The 24,042-nt window shown below is 39.7% G+C and overlaps 1 protein-coding gene and 1 pseudogene across 2 annotated transcripts; one reads left to right on the forward strand and one right to left on the reverse strand.

Annotated features, from left to right (window-relative positions):
* Positions 1 to 1,230: 1,230 nt before the first annotated feature.
* Positions 1,231 to 18,218, forward strand: LOC148869979 (small ribosomal subunit protein uS8my-like). Its single transcript, XM_088970765.1, has 3 exons — positions 1,231 to 1,684; positions 16,881 to 17,041; positions 17,961 to 18,218. The coding sequence occupies exons 1-3, from the start codon at positions 1,555 to 1,557 to the stop codon at positions 18,057 to 18,059; spliced, it is 390 nt and encodes a 129-aa protein (XP_088826891.1). The 5' UTR covers positions 1,231 to 1,554; the 3' UTR covers positions 18,060 to 18,218.
* Positions 18,219 to 21,424: 3,206 nt separating this feature from the next.
* LOC148869980 (putative xyloglucan endotransglucosylase/hydrolase protein 23 pseudogene) lies at positions 21,425 to 22,650 on the reverse strand (annotated as a pseudogene). Its single transcript, XR_016107428.1, has one exon. The product of XR_016107428.1 is annotated as a putative xyloglucan endotransglucosylase/hydrolase protein 23 pseudogene (transcript).
* Positions 22,651 to 24,042: the final 1,392 nt, after the last annotated feature.

The raw sequence follows: 24,042 nt of genomic DNA on the forward strand, positions 1-24,042 counted from the left end.
ATGGTGCTGGGCATGTGGAGTTGTGGTGTTTATTTTTTGTTTGAAACTAGTGTTGCCATATAGATGTTTTATGAGGAAATGACAGTGATTTTGTTTGGTAGTAGTGTTAGAAGCAACGTTTTCAACATTGATCTATATCATCCAACATCCAAGATGATGCAACATCATTGCACTGCTGGGAGCAATGCACCATTTTCTCAAGAAACATTGAATTTAACGTTGCTTCAAACCATATTTTTTTGATTCCCAAGGCATGGTTTGGAAAAACATTTTTTTCTAGAAAAACAATACCCAACAATAGGGCATTGTTTGAAGCACTACTTTCTCTGATGTGGCACCTACGTGGCATTGTTTTCTAAACGACATCAATGCCAAACACCCACTAAGGCTAAAGAGTGGAGAGGGGTGTGAGGGAAGAAGAAGATGACTTGATCACTGGAAAAGAAGGAGAGGAGGAAGAGAAGAATAAGAAAAGTTTATTGTCAATCGCCGATCTTTGGTTGATATGTTTAACGTCGAACGTCGGCTTTTGTGATCATCAGTGGTATAGTCACAATATTCTGACTTCAGAGAGAAGATGGAACTTGGGAGGGAAGTTCCAACAAGAGAGAAGTGTAGTTGGGTTTTATTATTTTTTGTCTTTTAGGCTTCGTTTGGATCCGGTGTAAAACGTCATCAATGTAAAATCGATGACGTTTTACACTGAACCATATAATAGGTGACCAATACATTTTGAAAACCATGATAAAAAAGTGTAAAATTTTACATCAATAAAATCGATGTAGTATTTTCATCGATAAAATCGATGTAGTATTCACATCAATAATCAATATAAAATTTTATGCTTGATGAGGTTTTATATAGATTCATAATATAAAACTCCACTCCATCCAAATGCCAACAAATCTAAACCCGAGTCGAGTTTTACATCAATCTTCATTTACATTCCTTCCAAACGCAAATAAAATCGAACCAGTGCAAATTTTTACATCGATATTGATTTACACCGATTCCAAACGCAGCCTTAGTGGCTGATTCACTTAATTAACCATTATTCACCAAGCAGCTCTGTTAAATTTCTGCTAATTCAAAAAGATGACGTGTTCGATTTTGATTTGCAGGTGCACGCTTCCAGTGAACCCACAGGTTCACAGGATGCGAACTCGCTAGCAGGGCACGCCCGCTACAGTGCTGGAGGCTCGCAAAAACCCTCATTACACCTCTAGTCCTGGCCTCTTGCGTTTGAGAATAAAACCCCCACCTCAGTCTTAAAGTCATTTTATTTTGCCGTTAACAGCGTTCAAATAGTGAAAATTCGGTAGGGGCATCTGCCATTTTTGAAAGTTCGGGTAGTAACATGACACACCCCCAATAGTTCAGGGGGGTTTTAAAGTTTACCTTAAAATTTCTTTAAACCGATGTCGAAGACTCGAAATCAAGTGACCTCCCCTCATTAGAGTCAGAGAGTTCCGGCGCTTTTGCGGAGCGGGCTAGCCGCTAGTGGGAGAGGAAAGAAGAGAAAAGTTTTCTTGGGTAACGGGGTGAGAAGTAGAGATGGGAAGGCGAATACTAAACGACGCATTGAGAACGATTGTTAATGCAGAGAGGAGAGGAAAAGCTACTGCACAGTTGCAGCCCATATCGACCGTCATGACTTCCTTTCTCAAAATCATGAAGCATCGAGGTACTATCTCCGTTTTTTAGGAAAGTCCTTTGGCTTTCTGCAATGGGTTTGCCTTCGAAGATAACTAATTACCAAAGCTGTGTTATTTTTTTTTCTATAGTTCCTATTTTTCTTCAGAGGTGGGGCTCATTTTGTTTGATGTAGCATATGCTGGCCATTGTCGAATGGAGTGCATCCGGTGGTGAATATATGTTTCACAGTGTTATTAGTTTGCTTTGATTTTTATTTTTCAAGTATGAAGTTTTCTAGGTGGGCTTTCGTGTTATTACTTTGACGTGATTTGATTGTCGCATGGTATTATTGTTGTTTGATTAATTGCTTGAATTAACTCTACTGTGAGAACTGAGAAGTCAGCACTTTTACTGATTGGTTTTCTTCAAGATTTTTCAAGTTTGCAGGAGCATATTCCTAAATTTCCAGATGTAGAACTTTCAAGTTTGTTGCTTTTGTAATATAGACGGAAGCTGACATAAGAGCAAGAGAAAGGTCTGAGTAATATAAAAATAAGTACATTGTATTATCATCGAGAAAGATTTCTATACCCTAGTAATTGAATTATTGACGTATAACTGATCCCTGTTGATTCCAACTTTTTCTTTCCAAGTTAATTGGCAAAATATTTTCTGATTTAGGTTGTCCAAGAGAACAAGAAAATTGGGAAATTCTGAAATTGGTATAGGAATTGGAAATTTGGTTTATTTCCTCATTATTCCTTTCTTTCATATCAGTTGCAGGAGCCTTTGTTACCCAATATGCCTCCTATTGGATTAAGCCTTAGCCACACCTTGTACAATGAAACCTAGGGTCCTTAACTTCTGCAACCAAAAGAAGAGGTTGCAACTAGTAGTCAAAAGAAGAGGCAGCTTGTTTGGAGCAGATCAGTGCGAAATATTCCAAAAACTACAGAGTTAGCGGTAAGAGGTGTTCGGTATCTGTTGCGGATAGTAGTTGAAGACGTCGAGACCCCGGTTGATAGCCGAGCTCAATGTTGTAGCAAGTGGGACTCAGATACGTTTTCCCTTGTTTTGATACACTTAGAGAGATTAGGATAAGTCCCATTGAAGCCTCTGTTTTGCTCTTGTTTTCCTGAGGTTTCCATGCAAGGCAAAGGGGAAACATGTTTTGGTGTGGGGGAAAGAGTGGCAAAGGCGCCCACCAAACGAAGAAGAAAACACAGAAGAACTTTCTCCCCAGCTTTCACCGACGTGGATAAGAGGGAAACCGACCCCGGATCCTGTGCAGGCAGATTGTTCGTTACTGGTTGATTGGATGTCATTTTCCTTAAGCGCGACTGCTTTCTCCTCTCAAGGCATGCCATAGTGGGTTGGCCTTTCAAATTTCAAATAGGATTTCAACCTTTTCGGTGTGCTGGGAACTTGCAAAGCAGGTTTGTTATCAACTTTGTGTCCAGGTTGACCCCTATGGGTTAACCCAATAAAATGTTATTACTCGCCTGGGTCACCTAGAGGCCAAAAGTGCTACTTGGAACCACAGAGTTTAATAAAGCCCATGTATCCTAGTTTTTCCCAGAATTAAGTTCTCCTAAATTGCATTGAGAAGCATTTTGCGTCATTGAAAGATCCCCTTGTTTGTGGAGAAGGAAAGTTTCGCTTGCAAGAACCCTCTTCTGGTATTGAAGCCCATGCTATCATCTCCCTTGATTGTCCTCCTGACAATTGTTTGAACTTGACAGCATCTTCAGCCCAAGTTGAGCCTCCCTCTCTTGGTGGCTGTCTGAGTGAACCTGTCTTTGGTTTGCAAGGGGAGAAAGCTTGCTGTGAGCAAGGCATTTTAGATGATCAGGTGGACAAAGCGCTTTGCTTCTGGAAGACCCTCGGGTGTCCTTTCCTTTGGATCAAAGTGCAAGTTTGGGAATGGTTCAAGGCTAAGCTCCTTGAGGAGGCGAAAGCTTATCATACTCAATCTGATCTTCTCTCTAGGTCAGATTTAGAATTAGAGATGGAAAGTTTGTGGTCTGGTTACTCGTCTGATGCTTTGGTTTTTCCCCTCAGGAGCAAAAAAATCTAAACAGCTGGCGGACTTTTACGATGTGATGGTGGTTAGGCCTCCATGCAAAGGCTAGCGTAGCATTAGGGGGAGGGGTAGAAGAGGAAGAGGAAGGGAGGTGTTGACCTTCTCTAGTTAGTTTGCTGTTTGCCTGGCTTTTTGTGGCTCCTTCGCTTTTAGCTACATTTGGCTTTATTTTTTTGGGTGGCTGAGGCCTTGTTTGTGTGCCTTTTAGTTTCTGTGTGTTTCTTTGTCTTGGTGAGTTTCAAGTCTATTGTTTTGTACTTTGGAGCCGGGTGTGGCTCAATGGGGCTGTTTTTTTGTTTTTGTATATCTCTTGTATTCTTTTTTTGTTTAATAAATTCTACCTTACCTTTAAAAAAACAACAACTTTCTTGAATGATGAGTTAGGTTAATTTAAATATAGATTGATAGAGAACTATTTGCTGAGTAGAATGAAATGGGAGTAAAGGAAGTTGTTAGATCTCTCTTAGTGGCTCCTGAACTTGAAGATTCGAGAAATTGTATCGATAAAAGAAAGGAGTCAAGAAACTGCTTCTGCAGGCTTCAATTTTGATAGCTTGTCTCCCAATGTTTGGGAAGCAGATGTCTTACAAGTCTCTGGCTTGACTTCCTCCAGCCTAAGATCTCGAGAAGCCTGCTTGTTGAAACAGTACGCTTTTGTTCACAATAGAAGTCAGTGTGAAAAAACATGGTTGGAAGAGAAGTAAACTTCGTGACATTCTCAAGGTGGAGAAAATCTCTGAAAGTGGAGGCTAAGGACTTTCTGTTTGGGGAGGTGAGAATCAAGGGGCACCCTAGTTTGAAGGTAAGGGAAATGAAGTTGGAAACAATTTTGATAGAAGGTTCTGAGATAGTGGAATGACTCTAGGACTTTATGGTCGAGGCTGCTGCAAAGGGAAAGAAACCAAGCTGGAAAGAAAATCTCACTTTGACAGGACGAAGGTATGTACTGGAGTGCAAGAGAAATACGAGAGGATCCTTCATTGCTCTTTCTGAGTTTTTTGTTGAAGGGAAGAAACAAGTGGTGTGCTTCCTTGAAGTTAAAAAGAGTCAAGGATGGCAAAGGGTTGCATTAGAGTTGAATGCTATTCTTAACCACTGGAAGATAGGAAATCAGGAGGTTAAAGAAGTTGAAGCAGCAGACACCTCCTCTGATTTCCTAGGCCCTTATACAGGACATCCCAGCCATGGCACACAGAAAAACCAACCCCATTGTCACTATTATCAGGAGGAAAGATTATTGGGAAAGCATGCTAGTTGTTGAAGCCAAGAGACCAGTCTCCAATTGGAAGGAAGTTTCTAATCTTGTGTAGCGTAAGTTAAAACTTAGAAACACTTTCATACTAACTCCCTTTGATAGCATTAAAGCAGTGCTCGACCCTCTTGACAGTGTGGTAGAAAGTACAACTCTAAATTTTCAAGAAGCTTGGGGATCTTTTAGTCTGTTTAAGTGGACTGCATCTTCAAACTCTATTTTTTTTTTTTTTTTTCAGTTGAAGATGGGATGGTAGTTAGGGTAACTGGGCTGCCTTTCCCTCTTTGGGCCCATGAGGTTGCAGCCTCCATTGCAGTCTTATGTGGAGCTCGTCTTGATGGAGAATTTTGGGGGTACCTTCGATCAGGAGCACTTCTCTTGAGTGGAGTTAAACCAAAAGAGATCCCCAGGAAGGTGATTTTCTATGTGGATGAATTGTTTATCTCAGTGTGGCTGGTTTCTTCCATTGAAGTGGCATTGTGGAAGGAGGGGAGAAAGGAAGAAGATGAGAGGGTGGAAACACAGATGCTACGTGGAAATTTGGGATTAGAGAATCAATGGTTGGACAGATATTACACAAAAATGGATAAACAAGCTTTAGGCTCTTCGAAAGTTTATGGAAATATGGCAAGTGAAAGACATGTGGCTGAAGAAACTAAACTAGCACCTACTAGGATCTATGCTTAGATGACTATGGATGGCACCAAAAGAGGGGTTTTGAATGTTTTAAACAAATCCATGGTAAAAGAAGGGAGTAGGAAGAATAAAACGGATGGGTTGGTATTGAAAACTGGTGAATCGTTGGGTCAAACCAAAGGAGGGGTTTACTTCAAGGGTTGCGTGCCGGCCCAAGATGAGACCTCTAGGTCTAATGTACTGCCAAGAACCATTGCTCCTGAGATTGGAGCTGGACCACTTAAAAAGATTCTTGGGTTGATTGATGGGCCAGGGGTAGAAGGCCCATCTGCGCCAAAGGCACATGATATCTTAAAGCCTCACGTGAGGGAGAGACAGTCCTTACGAGATGGTACCAGCCATCTATCACCGTCCTCAAATGTGCGAAGCCTCGATCGAGAGCCCTCTCAAAACGATAGTTCTCTCCAGTGGATTCCAACCAAAAAACTCAAAGGACTCTCCACAGATCAATGTAACCACGTAGTATTAAATGTAGCGAGTTTGAAAAGATTGAGCGGGGTTTCTCAACGGGGGAAGAAGTAATATCTGACTCTGAAACTGAGGATATTGTTAGTTTGGGAAGTGTGGATTTGTGGCAGTCAAAGGATTTCTATGAAGAGCATAGTCTAAGTACAGAGCTGTTGTTCTTAGAGGATGCTATGTGTGAACCCTTAGCAGAGGTTCAGGGGATTTTTTCTCAAGTTCGTATGTCACCAAGAGATGTGGTGAAATTAGTAGAAGTTACAGAGGATTTGCAGTGTACACCCAACCCAACAACAAGTGATCCCGATCCAGAAGTGCAGCCCTTTTGCACCAATGAATTAGAGGAATAGGAATTACTTCGACTTTTGAACACCAAGTCAACAGTTAGGGGAAAACACTCTAAGGTGGACTTGGATGCCGTGTTCATTATAGTGTCAGTCGATCCTGGTTCACTTCCGCAACTCCCTCAGGCAAAAGGATTGGTCCTAGACTCGATTCCAATCACTGGAACCTCAGTTCCCCTATCATTTCAGTCCTCACCCTTTGGGCCAGGTATGTTTGTCAATTCAATTTTGGGTACTAATGAGGGCTCTTTTCCTGGAATAGGTATTCTTGGATGCCATGTTCAACACTCTAAGGTGGACTTGGATGCCATGTTCAACACAATGTCAGTCGGTCTTGGTTCACTTCCGTAGCTCCCTCAGGCAAAAGGGTTGGGCCTAGACTCGATTCCATTCACTGGAACCTCAGTTCCTCTATCATTTCAGTCCTCACCCTTGGGCCAGGTATGTTTGTCAATTCAATTTTGGGTACTAATGAGGGCTTTTTGCTTGGAACATGTATTCCAATGTCCCAACTTGAAGGAATGACCACTGGAGGAATCTCTAAGAAAGTGGGAAGTGGTTGTGTAGCGGGAGGGGGGGTTTTACCATTGGAAAAGAGGTAGGAGGAATTAGAGAGAATCTAGGGTCAAATTTGCGATCTTCTTGAGGAGTATGAGCAGCAAGAGGAATTTTTGGTGGAAAACTCTAAACAAGCGAAGGAAGTTGCAGTTCTTTTGGAGGGCCCACCTAAATTTAGGATGAAGGTAGGGGAAAGAGACAATATGGTCAAGGGTTGTGAAAAGGAAGAGGAGGACTTGCAAAAAGGAGCAAGAGGAGGAATTAGAGAGGATATGGGTACTAATAAGTGCTCTCCTTGAGGAGTACAAGAAGAAAGAAATTTCTTTGGAGGAAAGTGCAAAAAAGGCAGAGAAAATAAAAGTGCCTAGGGAGCATCAAGGAAAGCTTGGGGTAGAAAACAACTAGTGGAAAAAGAAAAGAACTGAAATGGAAAGATTGATCTCAAACATCGAAGAGAACATCAAGTTCACTAGGAGAGGGGAGAGAAGGAAGAATTCCAAGTAATGTGAGGGGTAGACAACACAAGGAAGAGAAGGCTAATTAAGGACCTCCTTAGAAGAGAGAGGCCTGATATTGTGATGATATAGGAGACCAAATTAGCTGAAATTGATAGAAGGTGGGTGAGAAGTGTTTGGAAGAGTAGAGGAGTAAGATGGGTTTCCATACCTTCTTGGGGGGCTTCAGGGGGTATAGTCACTTTTTTGGTGAGAAGATTTTGTGGAGACCGTGGAGGAGTTAATAGGTAATTTTTCGGTGTCTTTGAAGTTTAGGATGGTGGAGGATGGTTTCACATGGGTGTTAACCAATGTGTATGGGATAGAGAGCTATAGAGAGAGAGAAATGAGTTCTGGGAAGAACTATATGGTATCCAAGGGTTATGGGAGGGTCCTTGGTGTTTGTGGGGATTTCAATGTATTTCGATTTATTGATGAATCAAATAACCCGCAATAGTCCATCACTACTATCATGAGGAAGTTCAATGATCTCATTAATAGTTGTGAGTTGAAGGAGATTCCCCTTTCGCAAGCTCAATTCACTTGGCCCAACTTCCAAGATGTTCCAATTTACTCAAAGTTGGATAGATTTCTCTTTAATGAGAATTGGAAAGTCACTGGCGAGGTTTGTTGGTCAAAGCTTTGCCCAGAGTCAACTTCGACCATTGTCGTATTGAGATAGGACAAGAACCTTTTAGCCGTGGACCGAGACCTTTTAGATTTGAAAATATGTGGTTGACATATCCAGATTTTGTGAACAAGGTTGAGGAGTGGCGGAGAGAAGAGATGGAGGGGGGTGAGATGGAAAGGGGTGAAATTCCACAAGAAGTTGAAAAGACTGAGAGCAAAATTAAAGGAACGGAATGGGGATCAATTTGGGAGATTAGAGGAAGTAAAAGCTAATATAGTTACCCAAATTGAGGAACTAGATTTAAAGGAATCTCAAAATACCTTGAATGAACAAGAAAGGGGGTCAAGAAGAAGATTAAAGCAGGAATTAGAAGAGGTCCTGTTGTGGGAAGAAATCTCTTCGAGGCAAAAATCTAGGGTCAAATGGATCAAAGAAGGTGATGGGAACACTAAATTTTTCCATGAAATGGGTAACGGGAGAAGGAGAAAAAACTTGATGAGTAAGTTGGAAATGGATGGTGTGGAAGTTGAATCTCACGATGAGATGGCTAGATGTGTTGTAGATCACTTTAAATCCATCCTAAGGAGGCCACAAGGAAGCAAAGTAGAGTTGGAAGGGTTGGATTGGTCGAGACTTTCTGAAATGGATAAGAGTTGGTTGGAAAGGAATTTTGAGGAGGAAATTAAGCATGCGGTGTTTTCAATGGATAAACTTAAGTCACCAGGGCCAAATGGCTTTACTATGGCTTTTTATCAAGATTGTTGGATTATAGTGAAAAAGGATTTGCTTAAGGTTTTTAAAGAATTCAAGAATAACTATGTTGTTAGCCCTGGAGTTAATGCTACTTTTCTAGTTCTGATTCCAAAGAAGAAAGAGGCTACACACCCTAAAGACTTTAGACCAATTAGCTTGGTGACTTGCATCTACAAGATTTTGGCTAAGGTATTGTCTTTGAGGATTGAAAAGGTCCTCCCCTCCCTTATTAGTCAAGCTCAAGGTGCCTTTGTGCAAGGCTGACAAATAATTGATCAGATTCTAATAGCGAATGAATGTGTAGAAGAGATGAGAAGATTAGGCAATCAAGGCTTTGTCTGCAAGCTGGACTTGGTGAAGGCTTATGATTTAGTGGATTGGAGTTTCTTGTTAGAGGTTTTAGAAGTGTGGTTTTGGGAACAAGTGGTGTAATTGGATTACTAGTTGCCTTCTTGTCATTACTCAGTTTTGGTGAATGGAGTAGTAAATGACTTCTTCCCGGCTTGCAGGGGCCTAAGACAAGGTGACCCCACTCCCTCCTTTCTTGTTCACACTGGTTGCTGATGTGCTGAGTTGACTTTTATCAGAGGCAGATAGGATTAGGTCAATAAAGGGGTGGAGAATGGGAAGAGATCAAGTCCCAGTCACCCACCTCCAGTTTGTAGATGATATAATAATCTTTTGTGAGGGGAGTGATCTGACGAGAGTGAGACATCTGAAGAGTCTTTTAATCCTTTTTGGGAATGCCTCTTACCTGAAGATTAATTTTGAGAAGAGTTGCGTGGTGGGATTAAATTTGGAAGGTAGGGAGTTGGAAGCTATTGTGAAGTGCTTAGAATGTCTTATCTCAGAGTGGCCCTTAACCTATTTAGGTCTTCCCCTAGGTGCTAACCCAAAGGAGAGTCGTTTTTGGAACGTTGTTGTAGAAAAGTTTGAAAAGAGGTTGGCAACTTGGAAAAAGAATTATGTTTATCTAGGGGGCAGAGTAACTTTTATCAGGGCTACACTTGCCAATTTGCCGATTTATTTCTTGTCTGTCTTTAGGATTCCTTCTAGGGAAGCTAAGAAGATAGAAAAATTGATGAGGGATTTCCTGTGGGAGCCAGGGGAGGAGAAAAAGGATCACCTGATTAGGTGGGAGGTGGTTAGTCAAAGTAAGGAAGAAGGGAGACTAGGGTTGGGAACCTAGCTTATAAGAATGAAGCTCTACTAGGACAATGGTTATGGAGATGACATTTAGAAAGAGAGAGATTGTGGCATGAGGTGGTGGCTAGTATCCATGGTTGTTCTGAAGGTGGTTGGAACGTTGGGGGTATCTCGATGGGCTACTCTTACAACACCCTAGAAGGCAATCTCTGGCATTCTCCCAAAGTTCCTCAGGTTTGTAAGGTATGATGTTTGCTCTGGTAACTCTGTTCCTTTTTGGGAAGATACTTGGGTGGGTAACCAATCTCTCAAAGACCTATTTCCCTCCCTTTATTTCATATCCCTCTTTAAAAAGGAGCTGTTTTCTACGTTCTTGTCCTCCCCAACTCTCCCGTTGTCTTAAAACTGGGATTTTGGCTTCCGTAAAGGGTTGAGGGAAGAGGAATCTGCTTGTATAGCTTAGTTGATACTCTTACTTGGCTTTGTTTGTTTAGACCCTCTTAATCCTGATAGAAGAATTTGGACCTTAACTCCAAGTGGTTCCTTCTCTTGTGCCTCTTTCTTCAAGTCCCTTAGCTCCACTTCCTCCCCTTGGGTGTTTTTTGTTAAAGAGATTTGGTCTAGGCCCATCCCCCCTAAAATAGCGGTTTTCTGTTGGAAAGTTTACCATGGTAAGATTGATACTTTGGACAACTTGCAAAAAAAGAGACCTTTTATGTGCTTGTCCCCAAACTGGTGCGCTCTTTGTAAAATGCAAAGTGAGGACTGTTACCAATGATATTTTGCTCCTTTGTTGCTGCTATTTGGAATTCGATTTTCTTGTTGTTTGGGTGCAGGTGGAACTTGCCATCCGATGTGAACTTGCTCTTTGATCCGTCTACCTTTGGTTGGCCCACGAAGTGGGGGAAATTAATGTGGAAATGTGCTAGAGCAGCTCTGTTATGCACTATTTGGGAGGAAAAAAATGCCAGAATATTTCAAGGAAAGCAAAGGAGTATTGCTGAAGTAAAAGAGTGTATCTTGACAAGGGCAACCTTTTGGCTGAAAACGACTGCACTTTTTGAGAATTACTCCCATGATGATCTCAGGAGAAAATGGGCAGCAGTGGCTTCTACTTCTTCTCAAAAGATTAGAATACAAACTAGCTAGCTACCCCCTCCGGAGGGTGCTGTGAAATTGAACTTTGATGGGAGTAGTCAAGGGAACCTAGGACCTTCGGGCATAGGAGGGGTTTTGAGAGATAAGGATAGCAACATTCTTTCCTTATGCTCAGGACCAGTGGGAGTTGGAGACTCTACAAGGGCTGAGATACTAGCAGCAGTACAAGGAATACAGCTGCCAACCAACTCGGAATGGAGAATTTGGGAATTGAGGGAGATTCCAAGGTGGTTGTGGGTTGGTTGGCAAACCCAAATACTGTTAATTGGGATTATAGGGATTTTCTAAGAAGAGTCAATTGGCTTACAAGAAACATGTCAGTTAATTTTCAGTGGGTTAGCAGATCAGCAAAAGTTTTGGCTGATTCTCTTGCTAAACAAGGGGTCTCAAGGGTTTCTTTGTACTGGGCAACTTTGTAAACTGATTTCTGTCTAGTGTGAGTTTTGTGCTTTCATCTTTAAAGAAGAGGTCGCATCTCGTGCCTTTTCTTAGGCTGTTTGTATGCTCACTGTTTCACTATTAATATCAAATTCTTTCATTTATAAAAAAAAATCTAGAGTGAAAATATTCATGTTAAGTAAATACTTAATTTGGTCTTTTTAATTGTCAATGTTTTGATGTACCTATAAAAGATCATTACCATAAGAGTTTTCTTTTTTGGTAATGAATAAAAAAGACATCTTTTATTCAAATGGAAGGAGATAAACAAAAGGTGGCAAGATATCACCCCCAAAATAACACCCAAGACCCACCAAAGTACAGCCCTTCAACCGTAGTTTTTAATTACAAAAGAAATGATGACAACAAAAACCAAAAGAACAAAACAAAACCCTGAACCCAATCAAGACTGAAAAACCCTTTAATAGGTCCACCCAATAAGGTCCTTGCAATAACATGTTCCTCAGGAATCCTTCCAGACCTTTTTTCATTCAACGGATATCTCTCCTCCAGGTCCTTGAACAACTTCCTTGTCATTTCTTCCCCTCCTTGCACCCAAAGTCCTAAAGCCTTGTTGGCTTGAATTGCAGTTTCCACTTGTCCACATCTACTCTCTTTTCTACCTTTCTAACTTTGTCCAACAACTCTCCCTCCACATCTTGCTCCTCATCAGAATTTCTTCCTTTGAGATCTCCTCCTCTTCCTCAAATTTGTTCTCTTCGTCTATGGTGTCTTCCCCTAAACTAGCTTCTTGTTCCCTTCCTTGCCTCTCTTTGTAAGGGTCTTTCTAATTGATCTCTATGGAGAAGTCCCACAACCTCTTTTTCAACCTCAAACTTTGACTTATCATGGATACTACTTCCAGCAGAATTTTTTTCTTTACTTTTGGTCTTTGTAACCCTTCTCTTATATGTCCTCTTGAATTTGCTGCAAGGGCCATCCCCAAAAATGTCTTCTTTCAATCGATGAAAAACTTTTGTTACATGAACTAATTGTCCATTGTTTGGAATTTTGGCCTTTCTCGACATAGCCTCAATCCTCAAAGGTTTAACATTCCCTTCTAACATAATTTTCTCTTTTCCTTCCTAAATCCACCCCTAACTTTCCAATAACAGCTTATCCCCCCTCTTTGTACCTAATTTTTCTAGTTGATTAATGAAAGTAGTGTGTTATTGATAGTAAAAAATGATTTGGTTAAAACCCTTTCCCTAATGGAAATTTTCCTTCTTTTTCCGTATTCAAGTTGCTGACAATAGAGATCAAAATTGAGTCTTAAATGGTCAAAGCTGAAGTCGTTCTTAGCTCATTAAGTGTTGGTCTCCTGGTTTTCCTCCCTAACCCTCCCTTATCAAAACACAAACACTGCTGTTCACTGGTTCCCTAATGCACTTAGAATATAGAATGTTTGCCTTTGAAGGATTTGTGCCCATGTTAGAAGCCTCTACCTCCTACTGATTCTCCTCCCTGGCATCCCTTAAAACAACGTCTTGATCTTTACTTTCCCTTTCCTCCACTTTACTGTCTTCTTCTCTTGATTCACATCAACCAACCCTCCTCTTCTTCCCCCTCTTTGGCACTCTTGTTTCTTTTCTTTCATTCTCAAATCTTGTGATAACCCAAACCCAATCATCCTTTGGACTCCCTTTCTTCTTGGTTGCCCAATTGAATAGTGGTCAAAGTCCCCACCCTTTTTTATTTTTTGCCTTTTTCCCATTTTCCTTTCCCCTTTAAAATCCCTACTTCTTCCTTTGGTGACTCATAACATCTTTTATTTCTTTTTTATTGCAGTAGTCGGTGGTCCCCACTTGAACCTCTCACCTCCCTCTTACTGAGTACTGCCTGTTCCCCTTCTCCTCTCGAAGCCCTGACACTTGACTCTTTGGACCTACACTCTCTTAGTATTCCCCGCCTCCACGTGTCTCAGTCTTTGCAATTTTGCCTCCAACCCTCCAAAATTACTTTGTTTCCCTTTGAACATGCCACCTCATCGTCTTTAACTTTGGTTGGCTCTTCATCTCCCTGCCCTTGTCTGTTTCAGCTTCCTGATTCTTCCCACCACTTTCTCTCTCTCCCCCCCGTCTGTCCTCATTTGTTTCCCTTCTAGCGTCTTCTTTACTCACTTGCAAGGAAGTCCCATCCTCTCCCTCTGAGATTACTCTGTGATCATTCCACATTACCATTCCCCTACAAATTGAAGCTTTATATTGTTTGGAATTCTAGAAACATATTCCATCTCCACTAGCATTCTTGATGTATTCAACTTACCCCAAGTAATATTCTTGTCATTGTGCCTTAAAAATTTCCCATAACCTTTCTATTTATATTAGGGTGACCCAGTAATAATAAAACATAATGTAAAAAGACAATGGCACCCTTGAGGCACTACAATATAACCTATTTGACAATTTTAACACTCTTCAAGTTGAGACATAGATGTCAATCATGCTCAACTTGAAACAAAAGTCATTGTCTCGCAAGTGATATAGGACCTTTGTGAAGATATCTGCAAGTTTCTCTTTAGAACTAACATAGGGAGTGCACACTTCCCCACTAACAAGTTTCTCCCTAATAAAGTGTTTGTCCACTTCAATGAGTTTTGTTCTATCATGAAGGACTGGATACAAGGTAATGGGACTATCAACTACAATCCCCAACTCACTCAACAAATTCTTTATCCACATAATCTTAACTACTACATGGGACATTGCTCTGCACTCAGCTTCGGGACTAGACCTAGTCATCATGTTTTATTTCTTGCTTTTCCACATGACTAGGGTTCCCCCCACAAAGGTACAGTAACCACTAGTGGATCTTTTGTCATCAATTGATCCAACCCAATCAGCATTTGTATACACTTCAACCTCCAAATGCCCATGTTTTCTGGAACAACAAACTTTCCCCTAGAAACCTCTTGAGATAACTGTGGATCCTCTTAGCTGCCTCTAAGTGAGTCTTAGGGACATGCATGCACTGACTAAAAACACCAACAACATAAGCAATGTCAGGTCAGGTCATGGATAGATATAAGAGCCTTCCCACAAGTCTTTGGAATTGCTCCACATCTACGGTCTCACCATGGCAGTCACCCAATCTGTGATTTTGATCAATAGGAGAGTGAGCCGATTTCACTCCTAGCTTTCCTAAATCCTACAACAGATATAGGATGTATTTCCTTTGTGAAATGAAGATCCCCTTTAGTAGCCTTCAAGTGTTGGAAGGTTGGAAAAACCTTCACAGCATTCAGTCACCACAAACAAGAAACTTATCTTGGCATACAACCGAGAAATAAAAAGGGAAAAAAGTGCAGAACTGCTCTCAGACCAATCTGATGCGTCTTTTCTTGAGATTGATCTGGAAATCAGCAAGAAAGAAGAAGAAGAAGAAGAAGAAGAAGAAGAAGAAGAAGAAGAAGAAGAAGAAGAAGAAGAAGAAATTTGGATGAATCTGTCTTCAGGCTCACAATATCCGCTCTGATACCATGTTTTCTTGATAAAGGTAAGTGAAAAGGAGAAAAGAAGAAGGAAGGAAGGAAGAAGAGAGAAGAGGAGAGGATGAGAGAAATAGAGATTAGAGGGTCAAAAAATGAGCTGGTGGCGCCAACCTTTCTATTTATATTAGGGCGACCCTGACCCAACAATAACAAAACATAATGTAAAAAAACAATGGTGCTGTTGCAGCACTATAATACAAACTGTTGACAGTTTTAACTGTAAGCAAGGTTTGAAATTTCAATACGTATTGTAGCGAGGGCTTCCCGATATGCTCCTACAGGGGGTGTTTCGGGGTTTAACCTGGTTCAGGAGGTAAACAGGCCTTAAACTGACCCCTCTGAACGAGGTTAAAAAAACTAAAAAAAAAGGGATTGAGCCCGGATACAGTCCAATACGCCCCTACCGGCATATCGGGTTGTATTGATATTTTGAACCTTGACTGTAAGTATACTCCAGGCATGCAGAGGATTGCCCATCACCCCTAACCGTACCACACATCTTCATCAATTGCCCCTACCATCAGAAACCACCAACTTAGATGAAGGTTAAGTTCTCTTGTCTTTGATCTTTTGATTTCTAAAGCCCACTCAGCCCCATCTCTGTTATGGATAAATAAAAATAGGCCGCCATTAAGCTTCCTCATGCCCATCATTCTCTCTTTTTCCCATTTTGAGTTTTAACCACATCAGTTAATATATCTTGGATGCATGCTGAAGTAAGTGGAACATACCCAATCCATGAATCCATTAGGACATGGCACTAAAAAGGAGAAACAGGTTTGACGGGCCGAAACAAATCCTGTCACATGATCCATGTGTCTTTCCATGCCTATCATAGAAAACATGCATACTGATGAAGTCTCTTCACATTTCAATGGCCTGAGGGTAGGAAAAATCAGCATTTAAACTTATACCTTGTATCAGATGAGAGACATGTTTGTAACAATATGAGGAACCCAAATACCTAATGTACTCAATACTAGATTGAGAAACATTATGTTTTTTTCTCATTGGAGAGTTGCAGATGTTGTGCTAGGTAAAGGGAAGATCTTAGTATTATCCTTCTCATTGATTTCTTTATTCTCTTTTTTCAATTTCTACCATGCCATTTTCCTTTGTGCTTGTTTTTTTTTTTTTTTGTTACCGTGAATCTACAAGGCCCCCTCCTCTATTTTGAATTGCAGAGAGATACTTAAGTAGTATGTTGAGTCTATAGATCACTACATTTGTGGGAATTCAACTTATAGCCGCCCCCCCCCCCCCCCCCAAAAAAAAAAATAATAATAATAAATAAATAAATAAATAAATAAATAAATAAATAAAGAAGAAGAAGAACAAAAAGAATACAGGCCTGACCTCTGGTATGCTTTTTTAACAGATAGTTATCCATAATCATGACTTGTTTCTACTTTGCATTTTCACCATCCTAATCTTTCTTGATTTTCATCTTGGATCCAAATTATGAGATACTACATAGACATACTGTGGTTTTAACTTGACCTTCGTAGGTGTTTATGAAAATTGTGTAGTGCAGCCTGCAACCTTTGTGATTTTACAAAAGAAATTAGCTCTCTTATATGTTCAAAAAAAAAAAAAACGCTCTCTCTTAACATTGTTCTTCAAAGCGAGTAAAAGTCTGATTGACCATGTTGTGCTAAATAGGGTCAATGTGTGACTTTTTCCAACTATTTCAATTCAGCCATCAAGACGCATTAAATTACCTGGTAATCTGTTTTACAGGATATATTAAAGATTTTCAAGTATTTGATCCACATAGAGTGGGTAAGATAACTGTTGAATTACAAGGCAGGGTCAATGACTGTCGGGCCCTCACGTATCGACAAGACATCAAGGCAAAGTACATTGAAGAGTATAGGTTACGCACACTTCCAACACAACAGGTGTGTATATTTTTTTTATGGGAAATTGGTCAGTGATCCAACACCTAGTTGTTATCCCAGATTCAGGGTACTAAGCATTTAGTGAGCTTCCATAAATAATGAAAGAATGACGTGATTAATTACCCTGGATCTTAACAGGAGTCTCTGAGTTCCTCTATCCATCCTGTATTTATGGAAAAAATTGTCCCAGAACACTGACATTTTTGCAAATGAAGCTACCATAGAAAGTTATATTAAGCAGATAGTGTGGCTCATTTGGTGGAATTAGGTTTTGGTCAACTACCCATCTACCCCTTTTGTCAAATCAAATACAGTAATTCTTAACATCTTTTTCTTTCTTTTCTTGCCGTTATTTTCATTTTTATTTTTATTTCAGCAGTTTTGGTATCATGTGGTGCATCTTGAATCCTTAACCTTAATGGTGGTGGCTCAACCCTTTTGTTAGTGAAACACATTACACTTGAAAGAATAATCCAGTTTTTTGTTCCATTAATAATATCTTCAAAGCTTGTGGCTGCAGTAAGGCACAACCCACCACAGGCATGATGATAAAATAAATTTTTAAGGTTATTTTTCATCGGCCACCCTATTTATATTAGTCGATTTGTAGCTTATCTGCCTGCTAGCATTTCTTGTCTAATAAAATACAATATCAAATATGCTGGGGTGGGGTGATGCCCATAGAAATGCTCATCTTTTGGCACAAGTGTTTTAGTAAACATTGAACGGTAAACGGTTAATATTGGTTGTAAAAGCTACCAAGACAAGGTGGGTCATCTGTATGACATGGACTATGAGACTGAACATGTGGCCAAAGAGTGGGCTACTTGACCTGAATTATGTATGTATGCATGTATTACTCGTGAAAAAACATTTATCTTCTTTTCATCTCCTTTACACTTGCTGTTTCCTTATGCAGTGGGGTTATGTTGTTATTACAACTCCAAATGGTGTTCTGGATCATGAAGAGGCCATCAGACAGAATGTTGGAGGTCAAGTTCTTGGTTATTTTTATTAAATGTTTATGTGGTAGGACAAAAAGAGAGGATATCTCATGTCTTTTGTGTGAGAGACTAGTTATTCTGATAAGAGGTTAGCTTCCCTCTGCTCACCAGTTGTGCTCAGCACCTTTTATCAATTGATGATAATATCAAACTTCGGTTCTTTGTTGTTCCAATAATTCTTGAACATCAATGTTAGATATTTATACTAAAGCATGACAATATCACTCTCTTTTGATGTGGAGGGCTAGGTTGGCTATAGACATGGCAGACACGATCTTGATCACCAAACCAGAATTTACACCAGGTCTGGTGGAATCTACGTTCCAAAGTTTGCAAATTATTGTAGAAATATTTATTTTTATCTCTTTCATTGATTTGAGCAGGCTAAAAATCCTTCCAAGCATATAGTGGTTGCGAGCTGTCAATTGTGAAAGGTTGACCGAAGCTCTGCCCAATGAAAATGACAGTTGACGGGTCAGAATTGATGAACATCCTTGCATTCTTTTGGCCCTTGGTACTGAAAATTGGAATAATACCATTTTCTTTTGGGGGAAATATGCTAAGAAGGTATGATTCAATTTGCTGTGCCAACAAAGGATGGTGCAGTAAGCTCCTTGCACCGGTTTTATTTGTGGGGCTATGCCAAATTCTAAATCTAGCAGAAACTAAAGTTTGTTTCACTTAAAACGTTATTAGTTAAAAACAAAATGAAAATTTCTTTATATTCTTTCTAGTGAGAATCCTAACAGCAATAAATTTTGTGGGGTAATTATTTAAACCTCTCCTGTGTCTTGTGACATGCTTTCACCTCTCCAAGCTCCTCTGACATATGGGAGAAATTATACAAATAGACTATAGTTTGACGTTAAGAGAATGATGCCATGCTTTTAAGTATTTAACAATTCCTATTCGCTCATGTCTGATAATATTGGGGGTGTTTAATAACCAAAATTCGCCCCCCCCCCCCCTCAAAAAAAAAAAAAAAAGCTATTGGGGCTATTTGGTCGGTAAACAACACTTCAATGTCATTCATGGGAAAATTGGAAATTTTGAAGAATTTAAAACATTATGCCATTTTTCTGTTGAGTTCTAATGTCAAACTAATGGAAGCTATGATTTCTCCCGTATGTGAAGCGAGTAACTTGGAAGATAATTCTGATTGTTTAGTTGGGAGGATAATTCTTTTATGATAATTTTAATTATTTAGTGAAAAAAATAAGAGAACAAATCAAAATTGAAGAGAAGAAAAATGCTTGGAAGAGGACTACATCATGGGCTGTATTGTTGTTCCACTATATTTTGTGGTGGCTATAATTTATGGGTGCATGCAATTAGAGCAAAATATTTAGAGCCAACAAAGGAATGTTCCTAGCCTGGAATCCTTGAGTGTAATCTAATTATCTAATCATGAAGGGAACTGAATGTAGTACTGTAGGAAATGGACTCATAACTTGATAGGTAGTGAGCCCGTTTTTACAAGCAATTGAGTCAAAGCGGCCTTTCAAACTTGGACCTAAGAATCAAAGCTGAACAGTTCATTGACCAAGCTACCCAATCTTGGGAATATAAGAAAACTTCAAGAAATGGTCCCGCACTCTTACTAGAGCTAATTAACTTGTGGACAAAAGGTTGGAAGATTGATCTAATCTGCTCTCTTTGTAACCATGAAATTGAGGGCATGGTGCATTTGCTTGCTGGATGTAGAATGACAAAACGAGTGTGGCAGTTGTTGAGCAATTTCCCATAGGCCCTAAAGATAATGAGGACATTACCAATAATCGGTTAAAAAGACTAGAATCGAGTCCTCATAAAAAAGAACTCCGGGAGAAGGCTGCATGTATTATTTGGAGTGTTTGGAAAAAGAGAAATAGTGCGGTTTATGACAAAATTGATTAAGAAATATTCATTAGTTTTATACTAATTATTAATTAATATTTAACTTTTAATTAAATAATTAATTATAATAAATTACATAGATAAATAATAGTTAATTAAGGATTTATATATTGGAAAAACTTGTAACCAATCAACTGATATCAATCAATCAGGTTTTATTTCAAAAAAAAATGTCAGGTTGTATTTACTAAAATTCACAAGGTTTTGATTGGTCAAAGCCCTTCCAGTACCAAGCAGGATCTGCTCCTCACAAATGGGCGCCTCACAGGCACATCCATCGTGCATTGAGAACATTTTCCATGAATAATAACTAATAAGTATGGGAGATGTTCCCAATGTATGGTAGGATGGGCGTGTGAGACACCAAGTGTGAGGAGCAGATCCGGTCTCTGTTTTCTGGCAGTATAGATTGTTAGTTAATTAGTTATTTATTAAAACATTTGTTTGAAAGGATTTTTGACCAAAATAAAATTGCAAATTTCATCAACTATTTTGTGGGTGGGTTGGGGGGGGGTAGAGATGACAATTTTACCTGTCCCCGTGGGGCCTTGCCCCACCCACCCTGACTATATATAAAATATAATATATATAATTATTAATATATATTATGTTATAATATTATATATTATATTACATAATAATAAAATAGTTCTAAATAGATTTAAAAAAATAAAAAAACAAATTAATAAGAATACAAGGAGCGGGGTGAGGGCAATGACGAGGATGGGATTAAGATTTTTAGTCCCATTGGGATTTGGGGTGAGGAATTTGAATTGGGGATTGGGTATGAAACAGTCTAAACCCAGCCCCGCATTGTTGCCATTATTCCTTTATAAGAGGGGGATATTATTTTTTTACCAAATGCTCAGAGCTTTGAAAACTTGTCAACTTTTTAGAGGTCAGAGGTAAAACTAGCGCAACTTAACATCACCTTAGCCAATCTTGACCACAAGACCGATAGTCATGATCATATATAGCTTTCAAATGTTCAGGCATGAAAAGAAAAGCTAGAAGAAAGTAAGAACATCTCTAATATTTATATATTATGATCATTCATGGGGAGATGTTTCGCTGATGGTCAATAGATTCGAAGTCCGAACTCTGTATTTCGTAACAGTTGTTGGGTTATGGTGGTGGTTCATTAATCATGACCCTATCAGATAAGGAGCTTAATGTAGAGTGGATTGGGCTTGTGATAAGTACTAGAAGAACCCACAACCATGCCGAAGCCTTGTTTGGGCACGTATTGAGGGTTTGGGAGCTTAGATAAGTCCTTGTGGCTATTGGTCCATGGGTCGGTGGTCTTCTATTTGGTATATAAACTGATAACCACCAAAAATCTCAAGCAAGAGGTCTTTAAGGAATTCAAATCAGACCCCACAAGATTGTCCCCATAACGTCCCACGGCACTGATTTGGCCTCGTCTTTATGGCCCTTCCACTTCTTTATTAGTTACGAGGCCCTATAGATGGCAGACACAAGATAAAAATTAATCTCTTTATCAAACCATTAGGCCTAGCTAATAATAATAGATATTTAACTGAAGCATAACAATACTTGAAGAAGTGAAGACCGACCAAAATGAATAAGCATGACGTAAAAGAAATAAAATAATTTTTGAAGCCCGGAAGAAAAAAAGGATGTTGGGACAAGCTGCTCTTAAGACATGTTGGTGTTGGAGCATTCGGGAGGGAGGCCCTGAGGGAAGCGCTTTCTATCTGTGCAGTAATTGTAGATCATGTAATTCTTTTGCACCCATTTCATCTTCTCTTGACCAGCTGAGTCCAGCTCTTGCGAAAGCCACTGATGGGGATTGTTCGTCGTTGAAGTGGGAGATTTGGAGTCGCAAGAAGAGGAGCCTGAAGACCAGATGCACGCGTTATTGGCATTGAAATTTCTGTAGGAGGCTGTAAATGGTGCCTTTGTCCAATCTGTCTTGACAAGGCCACCCCTGGTGGCCCAGTCATCAGCATTCCATAGGCTGGAGTAGATCCTCATGGGCTGGTTCTTGGGGAATGGAACTCCAATGGTTTCTGAGTTCTTGAATTCTCTGATGGGTGTTCCATCTACAGAGAAGATTATGCGTTGGGGGTTCCAAAGGATGGAGTAGGTGTGGAAGTCTGCTGTAGGATCGAACCAGAGATAGAATTGTTGCTCCCTGTTTCCCTTTCCCTGACTGAAGACATTAGTATGGAGAATATAAGGGTCGCCGCTGAGGTTGCCGAGGAATTCGAAGTCAATCTCATCATGGGTCGGCCCCTGAGATGACAAGTAGTAGGCCGTGACCGTGCCGGCTGAGTTGCCGGGGACAAGCTTGAGCTGTATGTCTATCTTACCGAAGAGGTACTCGTGCTTGGATTGGAAGCCGGAGCCAGAGGCCTTGTCAAGGGACAGAGTGAGAAGCTCCCCATTGTTGAGTATCTTTGCTCGACCATCGCCCCATGTGACATCGAAATCTTGGTAAAAATTACTAGCCGAAGCAACAATAGCCAAAGAGCTCAAAACCAGTAGACAAGACAGAAACTTTAAGGAAAGCCCAGGAGAAGCAGAGGAAGAATAAGCCATTACTAGTTGTTGAGCAGAGTTTTGCTTAGTAGGACACAAAGAATTGAATGGGGAACTGGTTGGGAGTTCCGAGTGAAGTCTTGAGTCCTTTTTATAGGTAGTGGGATATGCAGAGAGAGAGAGAGAGAGGAAGGTTTGGACAATGTTCCTTTCTTTCATGCAAGGTCCTATATATATTAGCTAATGGCTACGGCACGTTGAAGTGAAACTGGAAATAACATTCGTTTTGACTGTTGAACAAATGAACAATTCCCAGTTGTCACCTTCACCCAGTTTGGGCTTTTCTCAGTGGAGGTAAAACGAGAGTGACGCGGTTTTGGTGCAGGTGAAAAGGTGACAAAAGACGTGTCTCTGTCACCGCCATTGAACACAGGCAGCTGTTATCTATATATGAATGGCCCTGGTTATGGATAAGGACAACAGCAATAGATCCTGATAGATCTTATTGGTGAGACCCCAAAAAGATCTAGTTGGTGCAGCAACTCTGCTTTGTGATCAGATATGTATTCCTCTTGTGGGCCTCTCTGACTCTGAGGTCTTGAAAAAAATGCAAACATGAACCGATTATGAATCAATTGTGTCTACAGAACAGTGTAAATTATCATAAATAAATGAGAAATATGTTAAGCATATTACAAGCTTCATGGTAATACTTATTTTTACAAATAATAAAATTAATTATTCCGAAATTTTGAAAAAAGAAATTGAGAAACATGACTAAGATTTCCATCGTTGTGTGAATAATCTGTAGTTAGTGGATCAGTCAGTAGGTAAGGACACGCTTAGTGGGCAAGTGAAGGGTACAGTAAAAACTAAAAACCATAGGCCATACCACTGAAAGATCAATATCTCCGCTTTGGGAGAGAGAAGTGACTATTTCAATTAGTTGATCATTGGTAAATTTTGGAAACTTCTTTTCCACCTTTCAAATGGCAAATAGTTTCAAGCCCATCACTTTGAATTGGTCCAAGACTATGGACCTAGAACCATTTTCCCACCTTTATCCGTTGGATTAAGATCAAACCCAGATTCGGAAATTAAATATACTAAGTGTATAATATATATTATATATAATCAATGATAAATTTGATATTGTATGACATGATATATAATGGGTTGAAAATAAATTTATATGATTTGAATTTTATGAATCTTTAGTAAAATGCAAATCTCAAACCAACTTTACTGATGAATGCATATTAGTTCTGGGGTAAGCACCATATACTCCCTATAATATTGGGGGTCTTTCACTTAACTCCTTTAAGCTTTATTTTGTGTTAGATTTTTCTTAGAACTATCTCAAGTTAAGACTCAGTTTGGGAAGAGTGTAAATATAAAATATGTACAATATAAATACAAGATTTAAAAATACCGTATACAAAGTTTTGTATTGAATATACTTGTATTTGCACTCCTCTCAAATGGAACCTAAGCAAATAAACATCTCTATTAGCATTGCAGCAGGAAAATGGATGGAAAATTCTGCATTTTCAAAATGTCTAAAATACCCTTTTGAATGATTTTGCCTTTATTTTC

This window comes from Nelumbo lutea, chromosome 2 (assembly GCF_056320005.1).
Source record: "Nelumbo lutea isolate HS-2025 chromosome 2, American lotus-T2T, whole genome shotgun sequence".
Lineage (NCBI taxonomy): Eukaryota > Viridiplantae > Streptophyta > Magnoliopsida > Proteales > Nelumbonaceae > Nelumbo > Nelumbo lutea.

Excerpts from the sequence above, each read along its gene's own strand:
- LOC148869979 (XM_088970765.1), top strand. The coding sequence starts at position 1,555 with ATGGGAAGGCGAATACTAAACGACGCATTGAGAACGATTGTTAATGCA. Across the intron at positions 1,685-16,880 it reads CAAAATCATGAAGCATCGAG|GATATATTAAAGATTTTCAA; the intron begins GTACTATCTCCG and ends TCTGTTTTACAG. Across the intron at positions 17,042-17,960 it reads GCACACTTCCAACACAACAG|TGGGGTTATGTTGTTATTAC; the intron begins GTGTGTATATTT and ends TTCCTTATGCAG.